We start from the raw sequence: 15541 nt of genomic DNA, 5'->3' as shown, positions 1-15541 counted from the left end.
TTTAAACAAATTATACAATATTTCTTTTTTAATGTAAAAATATTAAACAATGGATAAAGCAAATTTATAAAAATAACTTGGTTAATTACAAACAACAATGGGAGCTTTGAATGACAAGATTTAAATAAATGTTAAAAATTATGTATACTTGTTTACTTTCTGTGTAAATACTATTTTGTTTACTTTTCTGTGTAAATACTATTATCTTAAGCTACAGTCTCTGACATTACATGGACTTCTTAAGGAGAAACTTGAAGTTTAATCATCAGTGCCCATAATTTACCAAAAAAGAAACCAAGTTCTGCAATGGATCCAGGACAGGTCTTGGTGCTTCAAGGAGTGACATTAACTCTACATACTTATGAGGGCCCCTGTATATTTAAACTTCTTGTCCTCTGTACTGATAGGCTAAAAGTGTTTCTTAGTCATTGTTTATTTAGGTATCACTTCTAAAATACAGATAAAAACAAGACAAGAAAATCCACCCTCCTCACTTACCACTAAACTCACAGATCTGGGTCTTGAATGAGGACTAAACCATCTGAGACACAGCGTATCTAGCCACCTGAGATGCCTTAGTCCTGACTGCAGTATTCACATTAAGAGCTGCCATTCTTAAACCTGTTTGAGACTTGAAAAAAAGGAATGGACTTTCTTGCCTCTCCAAGGGAGTACTCTACTTATGAATAATACAGGGTCCTACCTCACTCTTAGACATTCACATTTTGTGTTAAGAGCTGACTATAAGAGTTTCAGAGGATACTGTACTCCATGTGGCATTAAAAAGTGTATCACAATTAATGGCATTTAGAAAAAAATGAATATAAAATTGTTTTCCCGGCCACAAAGGTTTTTCACATAATTGCCAACTGTTCTCTCTGCTTCCCTTAATTTTTTTTCTATTCCCCTTTCAGCTGAGTGCTGTTGAATAGAACCGAGAAAGTATAATGACTCAGTCCCTGCAAATTGATACTCTCATGTAATATCTCTGCTGGGCCCACTGCTAGGCAACAAAGGCAACCATCCATTAAAATGCTGTCCAAACGGGTTATTTCAGAATTTTCAATCACTCTCAAACCTCGGGTTAGCTGTCCTTAGAAACAGATAACCTATTTCACAGCCCAGGCAGGATCATTAAGCATAAGCTTCTCTGCCTAACCCCCTTCTCCTGTACAGATTATGCTTTTTACATCATCTATTTCCTCCTCCAAAAATGTGAGAGGAAATTTTTCATGTTTTCCCAGTATTCCTTTTGGTCTGCCACACCGATTTTTTGGTTTAGTAGGTATAAGAACTTTTGTTCTTCAGCTGAAATTGAAAGTAATTTGAAGGAAAACAAAACTCCAAACCTCAAAAAACAAATAGCTTGCATTAGTGAGGTGTTTTGGTAACAAGAAGCAAATTTTACCAGGTATCCTTGAGAAAAGGGAGGTACATATATATAGACTCAAACTGTAAACTAACAAACCCCAGAACCTGATAGGCTCTGGTTAGTTTCTAATGCAAAACAAGATCTTCTACTCTGTTTATTTCTCTATTATATTCTACTTCTCCTTGTGCATTGGCCAATATTCTCTAGGATAAATTCCAGAGAGAGACAACCTCATGGACTTAATTAGTTGCCTTTGTCCCTTTTGGACAGGGTCCTTAATAAAAAGCCATCATGGATTCTTTTCTCTGTCTATACTCCTATCATAGGCCATCCCTTCACAAAGAACAACTTAGAGCTTCTTCTCTGCACAATGAGCTTTACAAAGAATAGTATTAGTTATAAGGGGCCACTGGGCAGAGCAGGCACAGCAACTGTCCCAACAGGTACAACTGTGAAGCCACTGGAAATGTCAATGGCACCCAGAGAGAGTGTTCCCAGGCTCCACATCACAGACAAAGGAGCCAGAGGCCCTGAAGCACCCGGGGTATGCAGGCACAATGCCAGAACTTCCCAGGGCTCCTTGTTCCTCCTTATTTATTTCTCATGGTTACAGAGTGAGGAAAGACTCTTTATGCCAAATGTCTCAAAACATGCCTTTCTATCTGGTTTCTTTCCAGGACTGAGAGAGACTGGGACATGGATACAGGTCCCTCGGTTCTTTCATCATAAATTTTTCTTGATGCTTTCTTAGCTCTTTGTGAATTTTTGTCTCATGAATGACTGTATTTCCACAAATAAAAGTCAAAGTTTTCCTTTGCCTTAACCATTGATACCTGCGGAAATAAATGCCCGCAAAAATGTAAAATAAAATAAAAAGAACCTAGAAGATTTAATAGTGTCCAACTTTCCTAAATTAGAAAAGCAGCTGCAAAGGAAAATGCAAAGTAAAATTTCTCCTTTCATTGTGAAAGTCTCCATTTTTAAAATTTAATTATAAGAACTGATCTGAACTAAATTGACTTGATAAAGTAAATTTTTTAACTGCAGGTATAACAGCTTTTACAATACCGTACCTCCTAAATTTTGTGACCCAGGCACACTCATTATGATGTTTGAAAGTTTACTTGCGGTTCTACATTTTGGCAATAAGAGAATCTCTATTTCTGAATTATGTTAAGTTACACTGAAGTTTTGCTCAATTTGCCTAAATATCAACTCAGGATACACCTTAGGTTAAAAAAAAAAGAAGAAGAAAATCTTTTAAACTCTTCAGGAGACTATCAGGCTAAAGACTAAAGGCATTTGAAAAGTTTAATATACCCACCAGAAATCATTAGTTTGAAAAGATGAATGGTCCAGATGGCACTTGCACAACAGCTGTTACCTCCCAACAGCTACGTGCATCAGTCAGTCCTCACTGGGATCCCTGACCTGCGCGTTGCATAAAATCACTCTATTCCAGGAGTTTAACAAGCAACAAGACTAAAATAATTTACTATTTTTAAATATATTGTCATATTTTAAAGATTTTGTTGGCTTAATTATTGCACCACTTATCAGCATTTATTTTTTTATCATTGCATATTAAGATTTCTTGCTTTGCATACAATTTTATTTTAATATCCTCAATAAAACGAGCTGGCTTTGGGAAGGGAAGAGAGTAACCTGGAATATCATGCTACTGGCATATTATTGATACGTAATATGACCAGTCCACCAACGTTTCCTTAGTTCCTTTATTCCATTTGCTTTCATTTGACCAATTTTTGTAAGGAGCTTCTTTAAGAAATTGATAAAAATTACTTATTCAGAGTCAAGGCCGTGGAGCCTGGAACTCTTGTTTATAAGCAGAGTTAGTTACCTGTGCTGACATTTACATAAGACTTGCCGACTTGTAGGTGAATTCTAAAGACTTGAAACTTCAACTGGGAAAACAGCAAAGTTTGTTTTGTTTTTAAAGCCAAGTTCTAAACTATGAAGCAAGAGAAAAAAGAAACTTTGAAGTACCTCTCCTTAATCCTTATCAATTATCTATCTCATGTAAAATTTCAAGAGAATTTACCACGTTTCAGTTTTCACAGAACCGTAACTTGTACATGTGTGCCAACTTTGGGACTCTTACATATTTATTTCTTGACTTAACTAGTGGTAACATTTCTGAAATATTATTTGCATAGTATAAAGATGATGAACATGAGTTGGAATTTTTGGTTACTACTTTCTGGATGATGTCATCTTTGGTACACATTTCACCTGTCTTGGCCTTTTTTATCTATTGGTAAAATAATTACACTGCTTTCCTCTGAGGATAAAAAGATTAACATAAGGCATTATGCAGTGGCTGCCAGAAGATATATACTCCCTCAGGGCAGAAATCTCATTTCTTTCCTTTGCATCTAAGTCCCAGCATAGATAGCAGTGCCTAGCAGGGAGTTAGAAGCATTTATCAAGACTGCCTCAAGGCTTCCCCTAGGAAATATAAGAACTGGATCCTTCCAGCTGCTGCTTTGGACCTGTAATAGGAGGGTGCTCCAAAGCCTAACCCTGCTGATGCTGCAATTAAACAAAATAAACAGAAAGCTGCTACCTGGATTTTTTAAAAAATCCTCACAGAAGCCTAAAACTTACTGCTCTCAGGGTACCAGGACCAAGTGGAGTCATATGTGATAGCACTGAGAAATGGATTTCTTAAAACTACATAGGTTTATTGTAAAAGTTTACCCTTCACCTCCAGCCTTCTTACATCTTAACTGCTGGGTAACATATGAAGAAGTCATGAACATGATTGAGATTTTGCGAGGGTGAGTACATCAGAACTTAATATTTATGGTTCATAAGCTTATCTTCATAAGAAATGAGTGCATACTGTCATCTGAGAGCTTTCCACCCTAACATATAAAATATGCTCAGTAAATATTAGTTGAATGAATGAATGAATGGGAGAGTCTCCATAAGTCATGATTACTAGTATATGTCTATTATTATTATGTTCGTGTCTTTACCAGTCAAGAAATGAATGTTGTATATTGCACTATATGTCCATAAATTCAAAGAACATCTTTAGATATAATGAACACTGTGGAAATGAATAATGATCTGAGTCATATTTTAACATTTTTAGCAAATTTTGCACTGGATTGATGTATAACAAAGGAAAAATTTCAAATTTATTCAAAAGAATCTAAGAGCAAGATAAATGAGCTTAAAATTTTATAAAATTGAGGGGACAATTATTAAACATTATTGAACTACACTGTTAACACTGAGGCTGTGGCAGATTAGTTGTAGAGAAGGCATTGCAACTTTGACAGAAGCCTACCTGAAGAAAATAACCTTCTATTTTATTGTAAAGCTCTGTATTTAAGCTCTATTTTATTGTTATTTTCCATTTGAATAAGACAACAAATATGCCAATTTAAGAGAATTAACCAAAACAATTGAAATAACAGAAGTTCAGTAAAATAAGTGGTTACAAGGTAAACATTCAAGACTCAGTTAAAAAAAAAAAAAAAAGAGGAAACGTTATACGATCACCTCAATAGATACCGAAAATTAGATGCAGAAAATGCAGTTAATAAAATGTAGAATCACTCATTTTGAAAAACTCTCTAGAAATATAAAGAAATGTCCTAAACCTATAGCTAAAAAACTACAGAAAACATTGCACTTAATGGTATAACAATGAAAGTGTTTCTTTTGTAATCAAGAACAAACTTTGCTTGTCACAGCTTTTATTTAACATTGAACCAGATGTTTTAGCAGTACAAAGGGTGAAAAAAACTCCTTCATTATTTGAAGATTAGATGACTGTGTCAGCACAAGTTTCAAAAGAATATACAGATATAGTGTTAAATTAATGAGTTAAGATTTATTCTTATATCATCAAATATTAATTAAAATAAAATTTAAGGAATTTTCTAGAAAATCAAAAGACAAAATTCTTTACTGAAAGACCCATTACATATTGAGAAAAATTACCTAGAATAACCAAATTGAAACATATTTTAGACAAACTATTGGACTTCAAAGAAAAATAAATTTTCTTTAAGCATTGAAGCAAAAAGAATAAGTCCTTTATAAGGGAAAGAAGTTTGGAATGTTATAAGAGTTTTGGATAGTAATCTTTTTTTATTTATTGATATTTTTGAGAGAGAGAAAGAGAAACATTGATTTGTTGATCAACTTATTGATGTATTCATTGGTTGATTCTTGTATGTACCCTGACCCAAGATTGAACCCACAATCTTCTGGTATTGGGATGACACTCTAAGCAACTGAGCTACCTGACCAGTACTTGGATAGTAATCTTTTATTCCAGAAGAAAATGGAATAATATTTTTATGGCACTGAAAAAAAGAAACTATGAGACAAAAATGTTGTATCTAAGCAAACTGACCTTCAAGTATAAAGGTCACAGACAAGCTATTATGAACACTGAAGACTCAGAAACTTATTTCCTTGATTATTCCTGAGCAATTTATAAGAATTAGCTTCATTGTCAAAATGACTGAGTGATGTAAACATAAGCACTGGTTGAGATTTAACTATAGTTAGGAGAGACACTGCATAGTACGTATAGTATAAATACTACTAAAGTAAAAAAGGAAAGTGGAATAGGAATCACATATAAAAAGTAGAATAATCATACTGTTTGCTTTGTAGTATTAACTGAGATAAAATGGACAACACTGCAAATTAGATACTGGAGAAGAATAAGAGGTATAAAGGGGATAAAGAGTATTATATAAAGATATTTGTTATACCACTAGAATACATTTGCAAACTTTCTTAAATACAAAAAAATTAACTTTAAGTAGAGACACACTAAAACAAAACAAAAAAAGGCCAAAGAGTAAAAAACAGTTCATATAAAATACTTGTATATTAGATACAGGATCATACATAGTATGCAACTTTTTGTAAGATAGGTAAAAGAAGGACACAAATGTATACAAAAATAAAAAGTAAAATAATGAAAGTTAAACCATAATTTAAAAAAAATTTAAATATACAGGAAGAGAAGGAATAACAGAGAGAGTACAGGGGTAGATGCTGGGCTTCTTGAAGTGGACATTCTTTTGTAGATTTAACTTCTGGATTCATGTAAATACTTTAAATAATTATAAACTAAAATTTTAAAATGTCATCTCTAAAAATAGCCAATAAATCTAAACAGTTAAAATACAATATTATAATTACAGTTTTATATTTCACCATGAAAGTTTGTTTTATATTTGCTAATTACTAAAGATGTAAACTTGAAGTTTATAAAATTAAATTTTAGTTGCTGGACTCCAAATAAACATCTTTGCTTCCTGACTTTTTTCTCCACATCTAGCAAACACAAAGAAACAAATTTTAAGCAAAACAAGTCAATTGAAGGGAATGTAACTCATTATCTTTTCTTTTTCATTTCTCTAGGAAAATAAAGGAAAGTCTGGAGTGTTTCCCTGTTAAATTGAATAACTTAATTCACACACTTGCACAAATGACAGCCGTAAGCTCTACCAAATCTACTTCACAGAATTTTTCCCAAAAATCTTGTATGCTGAGTGCAACCAGGTCAATTCGAAGAGCGACAATTTTAAGGTTCAGCAAGAAAACTAGAGCTGTAAGTGTCAAGTTTGTTATCTTGACTTAAGTATCATGCAAGTTCATCACAGCCTCCAGTTTACTATGCTACACATCCTTCCTTAAACCATGATTTTTTTTTGTACTATGCAAATGAAAAATCAGTGACAGTTTGAGCATAAGTGCCACTAAGGAGGATGTTCCAAGGAGAAATCTTAACAACAAGAGCCATTAGAAGAGAACCATCAAAGAGAACAGATCCAGCCAGTAGTAGAATATAAATCAAGAGCTAATTAAAGTGTCCACCGGAAGAGCAGAAATTAGGCGGTCTGTTCCCAGTACATAAGATTATGATATCATGTATGCTATGTTTATGTGTAATTTTGCCCTTACAAATTGCATTTCTCAGCTTCCATGATGAGTTTTATATTTTTATGCACGAAGATTCTCGTTTTGTTTTGTTATATACAATGAGATTTTAGAAGGTATCACGGATTGATACTGCTGTCTTTTGATTTTTGTCTATTTATTTTCCACAGCTATATCTAATCCAGGTAACACACAGTAACAATGAAACAAGCCTGACAGAAAAGTCATTTGAAGAGTTTTCAAAACTTCACAGTCAACTTCAGAAGCAGTTTGCATCACTGACTCTTCCAGAGTAAGGCGCTGTCCTCCACAGTGTTTGCCTTCAGTGCTTGTCCTTGAACATAAGGGGAAATAATGGTTATGAGATTTTCTACTTGTGAGCAACACAGCATTCTGACTCCAATGCCATTCAGCCTATCCCAGCAGAGAGTCTGTATTGCTTTCAAAGCAAAAAACCTTGTCTCACAAAACAGAACAAGGTTTTCAATTTTCTGTTTGCTTCCAGCCATCAGTTTTGTAGATAGAAAAATTGAAAACCAATTACATTTTTAATCAGTTTCTAGAAAAATTGTTTTATTTGCCTATTTTTAAATTTAATCTTTTTGGGGGTTTCTATAAAAATGAAATCGAAATTGAAAATTCAAAACTAAATTGAATAGATCTACTCTAAAAACAAGTAACTACAATATACAGTTCTGATATATTTATTTGCTGTTCCAGAAAAAGTTAAAATTTTAATATAGTAAAATTTGATATAGTAAATTTAATACAGTAAAACTTTAATTTAGTAAAATTTATTAAAATCAACTCACTTTGTTTATCATTAATTATTGGCTTTGATTTGCACTATCAAAATTTAGTTTGTTTTTATGTTCATTTTGAGGTAATCTTGAAAGTCATTGCTTCCTGTCATGTTTTATTGAAAAAAGTATTAAATGTAAGCAAACTAAATGAAACTAACTTCTGTTTAAACAAACTTTCTAAAATGTGTAAAATAGAATTAGCCAAATTTAGGTCATAGTCTTCAGTGTATCACAAGATATACCTTAACTTTAAAAAGGCGAACTTCCAGAAATTATGATATTAGCACCCTGATAAACCAAATGCAGTTTTACCTATACTGGAATTTTTAAGTAAATTGTCCTTTAACAATGTGAATGTTCATACCTGACCTGATATACTTTGTACATAAGGATTTTTACTAGGCTTTCAAGGTTTAATCAGTTTTCAAAATATAAAGCTAAGCAAAGATATCAATGGATGGAGAGATGTTGTGCAATATTGACAAATGAGTAGTTCACATTCATGAAAAACTATACTTGCAGATGTCACAGAAATTTTGAAATACAGATGCTTTAAATGGCAGTAAGTCAACAAAATTAGAGTAAGAGCACATTCAAGAGACTGGAAGGAAAGGAATGCGGTTGTGAAACTCTTAAAAGTAACATCAGTTTTAAAAAATCTGATAGAATAACTGAGAAAGAAGAAACACTGGCAAAAAAATTCAGATTGGCCGCACATACTGAATTCTGTATCAGTGGTTGCCATCATACCATACTAAGAAATGATTTAGAAGTATAAGTTAATTTGTGTGAAAGAGCTGTCCTTTTCAATTTCAAAAACTTCTCTGCTCTACACTTTTATCTCTCCAGTAATATTAGTATAACTTGTAAAACTTTAAAAGTGCTAATAATCATTCTATATATGCCTCTTCTTGATTTTCACTTTTAGTTAGGACTTTGCTTTGCTCAACAACTATTGCCTGGTAATGGCACCTAAATTGATTCTAAAACCGTTCAAGCAAGGTGTTGAGGAGAGGAACATTTAGTCCCACGTACCCTGAACAATATCTGTGTGCTAACAGTCTCAAAAGAGCTAAGGCTTACAGTACTGCATACAAACTAAGGATGAGGCCAAGATTGCCTCTGCTTCTAAATTTCCTAAGAGGAGCCCTATGAGAATTAAATAAACCTGATCTGGAAAGTATGATAAAAAAGTTAGAATCATGAAGAATGAAATTCAAATCACTCACAGCATAGGACTGTGGTCTTCACATTGGGCTATTTGTATCTCTGCCTACCTTCTAAGAACACGCAGGCTTGGAAAGCTTCTTCAATAATGGTGGGCTCCCTTAAAATTAACCTGCTTGAGAAGGGTTGATGTCCTTTCCCTCTTCTATTTTCAGCAATCATCCACAATCTGTTATGGTACATTGTCCTAGTAAAACGTTTAGGCACAGTTGAGGATCAAATAAAAGGCAAATCAAAATACTGGTGTCAAATATGTCTGCAAGTCAGGTGTTTTCCAACCTTTGGTCTGATCAAAATTAACAGAGGAAATTATATCACTGTCAGGTAAAAAATCATTAAAAAAATCATTAAAAAAATGATTTTTAAGAACTGAATTCTATGTTATATTTAGCATATAATACAAAAGTACCTCAAACAATTGAATGATATTACTATAACTGAATTCCTCATGCATGTTATACACAAGATATTTTTTAGTACATATATCCATAAAAATATCAACAAAGGGATAGAACTGTTGTTGAATTCCATCTTATTTTAGCAATACGAAAAATTTGTCCACAGATATATAAATTATTTAAAACCAGCCCAATACATCTGTTTATCAAATGCATTTCTATGCTTTGATTAGTTGCATATAGCACTATTTTCATAACTAAATCAGAATGAACATGTTCAATACTTTAATCTTGAGAACTGCAAGTGACCTTTAAAAGAAATAAAATAATTGTTTAAACATGGAAACATGGTGTTTGGGACATCCTTGGCATTTCCAACAAGAAGCAGCGGACGAGATGGCCAGCAGTTGTCACATACTTCTGTGCTTTTGTGGCAAGGCTTCACTATCCCCCCTTCTCCTTTCCCCGGGAAAAGGCCTTTATCAAAGAAGCAGAATTAAGGAAGGAGGCAGAGCAAGACTGCAATTAGAGGAAGCTGCTATACAGTTCCTAAAACGATGTATTTTATCTGCAAAATGCAGTGCCATGTGCTAATCATGAATAGGTCATTCCATCCAATAATTGGTCTTAATCAAATCTAACCCATGGAGATGAATTATCAGATAGTAGGGAAGAAATTCTGCAAGTCAGACTCCTGGAGAAAGTGATACTTTGTTCCAAGAGACTCAGACCAGATGGAAGCATATGTCACTTGGTAAAAAAAAAAAAAAAAAGTTTAATTTAGTTAGTGTAGCAATGTCTCTAGTGAACCCAGAAAAAACAATGTAAGCTGACCTTTTTGAAAAATTATGAGTCATTAACTTCAGAAAACATTTTTAAGCCCCACATGTATTTAAGGAACAAAATGTGTGGTCTACCATAAATACAATAAGGAGAAACATATGTATTAATTTAGGATGCTAAATTAAACTAAGTTAGTATTGATATTAGTGACAGTTAAAATAGAACAAGTGACCATAGCCATGTTAAAGAAACTCTCAGTATTAATCATGTGTTCTGTGGGGTTTTTTTGGTAAGGTTTTTATTGGATCTTCCATCAGATGCAGCTATAGCATTACAAACAATCCTAAAATGAAGAGGATGATTTTCAAGCTAATGAATGTATACTTTTTTCTCTTAAAACAGGTTTCCTCATTGGTGGCACTTACCCTTTACAAATTCAGATCACAAAAGATTCAGAGATCTAAATCATTACATGGAACAGATATTAACTGAATCATATGAGGTTGCAAATGTAAGTTATAATTTACTTTTATACTTTTGTATATAATATCAACTATTACTGGAAATATTTTATTATACTTTCTGATAACATTCTCTTAGTCCTACAGTCATTTAACAAACATGCATGTCTAATATGTCGAAAATCTGAACAAGAAGCTAGAAGGTATGTAGCACCTTGGCCTCAAATAACTTGAAGTTATATGTGGTTAGTGGACTACCGCTGTTGCTATGTGCCTTAGCATTTTAGAGAACTAAGGATTACTTGTACCAGGATAATAAGATGCCAAGAAGAAGAGAGCCTGTGAGCTGTGTCTTTAGAAGTAGATAGTATTGAGAAGAGCTGGCCTAGGGAAGTGTTTCAAGTAGAAGCAAACAATGTAGGAAAGGTCATGAGTGGGCAGGAAAAAAGGATGGGATTGTGTTGGTTCTATTGCTGCCGCGACAAATTACCACAAACTTGGTAGCTGAAAACAACATGTATCTATTTCTTTCAAATCATAAGATCAAAGTCCAAAAATGGGTCTTATGCAACTAAACTCAAGGTGTTAGAGGGCTGGTACTTTCTGCAGATGCTACAAAAAGGACATCCATTTTCTTGGCTTTTCCACTTCTAGAGACAGCCTCATTCCTTGACTTTGCATCCCTTCTGGCGATGGCACATTCTGACCTCTGCTCCCCTCAGCACATCTCCTTAGAATCTAACTCTGACCCTCCTTGTGGTAATCCAGGACAATCTCACCATTGCAAGACTGTTCATTTAACTTTGACTGACAAGCACTGTTTACCATGGAACATAACATATTCACATTTGCTGGGGATTAGGATGTGGACATCTTTGGAGGGCCAGTAGTCTATCACAGGGATATAGGGGAAAAGTGCAAAGTTACCATTCAATTGGATCTCAGCATTCTAGTGAGAAAGCCATGAGAGGAAGATGAAAACCAAAAAGGAAGTCAAAGCCAGGTTGTCAAGAGCTAAAGCTAAGACTTAGAGAAAAGTGAGGAACTAAAAACAGTAAGAAAATAACAATGTCCCTCCCTCACCGCTCTGGGAGATTCTAGACCTCTTTTTTGGACTGGACTGTGTTATTTTTATTTTTTAGTATTTTAAAATGTAAAATATAACATGTATCCAGAAAAATCTACAAAGGAAAGTTGGCCAGTTCAAGGACTAATGATGGGAATTCCCATCTGACTATGTAGGACTTTCAAAACAGGTGGGAACATTTGTCACCACCTTCCCATCACCCATAACAGAAGCTTACATTCCCTATAAAACCCAAGAAGACCTTGTGATTTTTTTCATTAAACAGAATTTTGTGGAAGTGATGTTTCATAGCTTCCAAGTAAGTTTAGAAAAGGTCATACAGCTTCTGCCAATTTCTCTTATGATATTCACTATGGGAGCCTTTAGCTGCCATATAAGAAATTGAGCTACCCCAAATCTGCCAGGTGGAGAACAAAAGAGAGAGATGAAACAGAAAGGTGTCCAAGAAACACAGCTGTTTTGGTGCCCAGCTGAGCTTCCAGCCTCGAAGCCCTATGAGTGAATAACTCCAACCCAACAGTCAAAGGACTACCACATTAAAAACATCAACCAAAAACACCCTAGGTGAGCCTAGTCAAAGCCAAGAGTGAAGGGCAATAATAAAATGACTGGTGTTTAAACCAACAATGCAGTGATAGCTGCCTGTATTTTCATTGTTACATATTGTTCTATTACATGAACATATTGCAATTCATTTGTACATTTCTATGGACATACACATTTGGAATGTTTCCAAACTGGGATTACTACAAATAATGCTGCTATAAACGTTCTTTTCCATGCATGTCTCCTAATGCACACATGTTGGTCATATACCTTGGAGTAGAATTTCTTGTTTGTAGAATGTGCTTATTTTTAACATTTATAGGTAATGACCAATTTACTGTCCCGCTTGCAATAAGTGTTCCAATTTTCCACAACCTTGTCTACCTTTGCTTGACATTGTCAGTCTTTTTAATTTAGGCCATTTCAGTGAGTGTGCATCTCATTTTGTTTTTAGTTTGTATTTTCTTAACTACTGATGAGATTAAAAGCCTTTTATATGTTGTTTGGTTATTTGGATATCCTCTTTCATGAAATGCCAGTTTATGTCTCTTACCTCTTTTATATTGAATTACTTGATATTATTTTATTTATTTATAGTATTTCTTCACATATTCTGGATAGAATTCCTTTGTTAGTTAAATATGTTGCAACAATTTTCTTCTGCTCTGTGTCTTGTTCCTTCATTATCTTCATTATGTCTTCTGGTGAACAGAAACTTAATTTTAATGTAGTAAAATGGATCAATATTTTCTCATTTGGTTAAAAGAACATATCCTATCTCTGCTATAAGCACAGTTTTCTATATTATTTTCTAGATGCCATGTCATTTTGTCTTTCACATTTAAATCTCCAATTTATCTGAAACAGACTTTAGAGCATGGTAGGAAATAAGAATTGCCTTTCTTTTCCATGTAGATTTTTAATTGTCCCAAAATTGTTTAAAGACTTCCCTTTCCTCACTTTTTGAAGTGCCAAGCTTGTAATAATTTAAATATTTATCTAAATGTGTGTCTATCTCAGAGCTGTATATTCTACACCAGTGATCTTTTTGTCTGTCCTCATACCAACAGTCTTGGTTACTGTAGCTTTATAATCAATCCTGGTATCTAGCAGAGTAAGTGTCCATTTTTATCCTATTCTTGAGAAGTTGGTATTTTGGCTCTTCTTGAATTTTCACATTTCCATGTAAATTTTAAAATTATCTTCTTCACGCAAAAACCAACTAGGATTTTAGTTGAAATTTCATCTTAATATTTTTCAATAAGTAGTTACAATGTACCTATTTAAGCTTTACATTTTTTTCTCAATAATAGGTTCATTTCTCTATGCACATGTCTTAAAAAATATTTTTTTAATTAATTTATTTTTTCAAATACATTTGTCTCTGCCTTCCCCCCCACCACTTTCCCCTGCCCACCTCTCCTCCCTCAGTCCTTCCCTACTTTGGCTTTGACCATGAGTCCTTGCTATATGTTCCTTGACTTTCCCCTTCCCTTCCTTTTCCCCCACCCACCCCTCCCTCCTTCCCTCTTGTCTCTGTTGGTTTCTTTTTTCTTTCAGTGATGCTGGTCTTATTTTCCTTGCATTTTTGTTTTGTTGGTTAGGTTCCACTTATAGGTAAGATCATATGGTATGTGTCTTTCGCCCCCTGGCTTATTTCTCTTAGCATAATGCTCTCGAGTTTCATCCATGCTGTCGTGAAGGGTAGTAGTTCTTTTATTCTTTCTGCTGTGTAGTATTCCATTGTGTAAATGTACCATCATTTTTTGATCCAATCATCTACTGATGGGCATTTAGGCTGCTTCCAACACTTGGCTATTGTAAATTGTGCTGCTATGAACATTGGGGTGCATAGGTTCTTTTGAATTGGCATTTTGGGATTCTTACAGTATAGTCCCAGCAGGGGAATCACTGGATCAAAAGGCAGTTCCATTTTCAGCTTTTTGGAGGAAATTCCACACTGCTTTCCACAATGGCTGCACCAGTCTGCATTCCTACCAACAGTGTACTAGTGTTCCCTTTTCTCCACAGCCTCACCAGCACCTGTTGTTTATTGATCTGTTTATGACGGCCATTCTGACTGGTGTGAGGTGGTACCTCATGGTGGTTTTGATCTGCATTTCTCTGATGGCTAGTGATGCTGAGCATCCTTTCAAATGCCTCTGGGCCCTCTGTATCTCTTCCTTGCAAAAGCATCTGCCGAGGTCCTTTGCCCATTTTTTGACTGGATCATTTGTCTTCTTGGGGTAGAGTCGAGTGAGTTCTTTATATATCTTGGAGATCAAACCTCTATCTGATGTATCATTAGCAAATATATTTTCCCATAGGGTTGACTCCCTTTTCATTTTGCTGATGTTTTCTTTAGCCGTGCAGAAGCTTCTTATTTTGATGAGGTCCCACTTGTTTATTCTTTCCTTTATGTCCCTTGCTTTAGGAGACATATCAGTGAAAAAATTCCTGCATGGGATATCTGAGAGTTTCCTGCCAATGTTCTCTAGGATTTTTATGGTGTTGCAACTTATATTTAAGTCTTTTATCCATCTTGAGTTTATTTTTGTGTATGGTGTCAGCTGATGATCAAATATCAATTTTTTGCATGTAGCTGTGTAGCAGCTCTCCCAACAGCATTTGTTGAAGAGGCTATTATTACTCCACTTTATGCTTCTGCCCCCTTTGTCAAATATTAGTTGCCCATATAGACATGGGCTTACTAAAAATATTTTCTTATACCAGGTGCTTACAGTATCTATTGAATCTTGTTTTTCTATTTTTCATCAGTATTTAGATATAACTCATTTTTCTATTGACATTTTTACCCAACAACCTTACTAACTTTAGTTTTAATTCTAATAATTTATCTGTGTTGTTTTTTGAACTTCCCACTTATAATCATATTGTCTACAAATAATGTCTTATTTTTTCCT

At 34.2% G+C, this 15541-nt stretch overlaps 1 protein-coding gene across 1 annotated transcript in view; it reads left to right on the top strand.

The window, feature by feature from the left end:
* PIK3C2G (phosphatidylinositol-4-phosphate 3-kinase catalytic subunit type 2 gamma) overlaps positions 1-15541 on the top strand; it is a 272580-nt gene that overhangs the window by 207532 nt on the left and 49507 nt on the right. Inside the window, exons 28-30 of the mRNA XM_054591390.1 lie at positions 6794-6983; positions 7483-7604; positions 10926-11034. Coding sequence (XP_054447365.1) covers positions 6794-6983; positions 7483-7604; positions 10926-11034 — 421 coding nt within the window. The remainder of the gene's footprint in view (positions 1-6793; positions 6984-7482; positions 7605-10925; positions 11035-15541) is intronic.

Source organism: Pteronotus mesoamericanus, unplaced genomic scaffold, assembly GCF_021234165.1.
Source record: "Pteronotus mesoamericanus isolate MK-2021 breed Mesoamerican mustached bat unplaced genomic scaffold, CSHL_Meso_final scaffold_21, whole genome shotgun sequence".
Lineage (NCBI taxonomy): Eukaryota > Metazoa > Chordata > Mammalia > Chiroptera > Mormoopidae > Pteronotus > Pteronotus mesoamericanus.
This window is presented reverse-complemented; position numbering and strand designations above follow the sequence as displayed.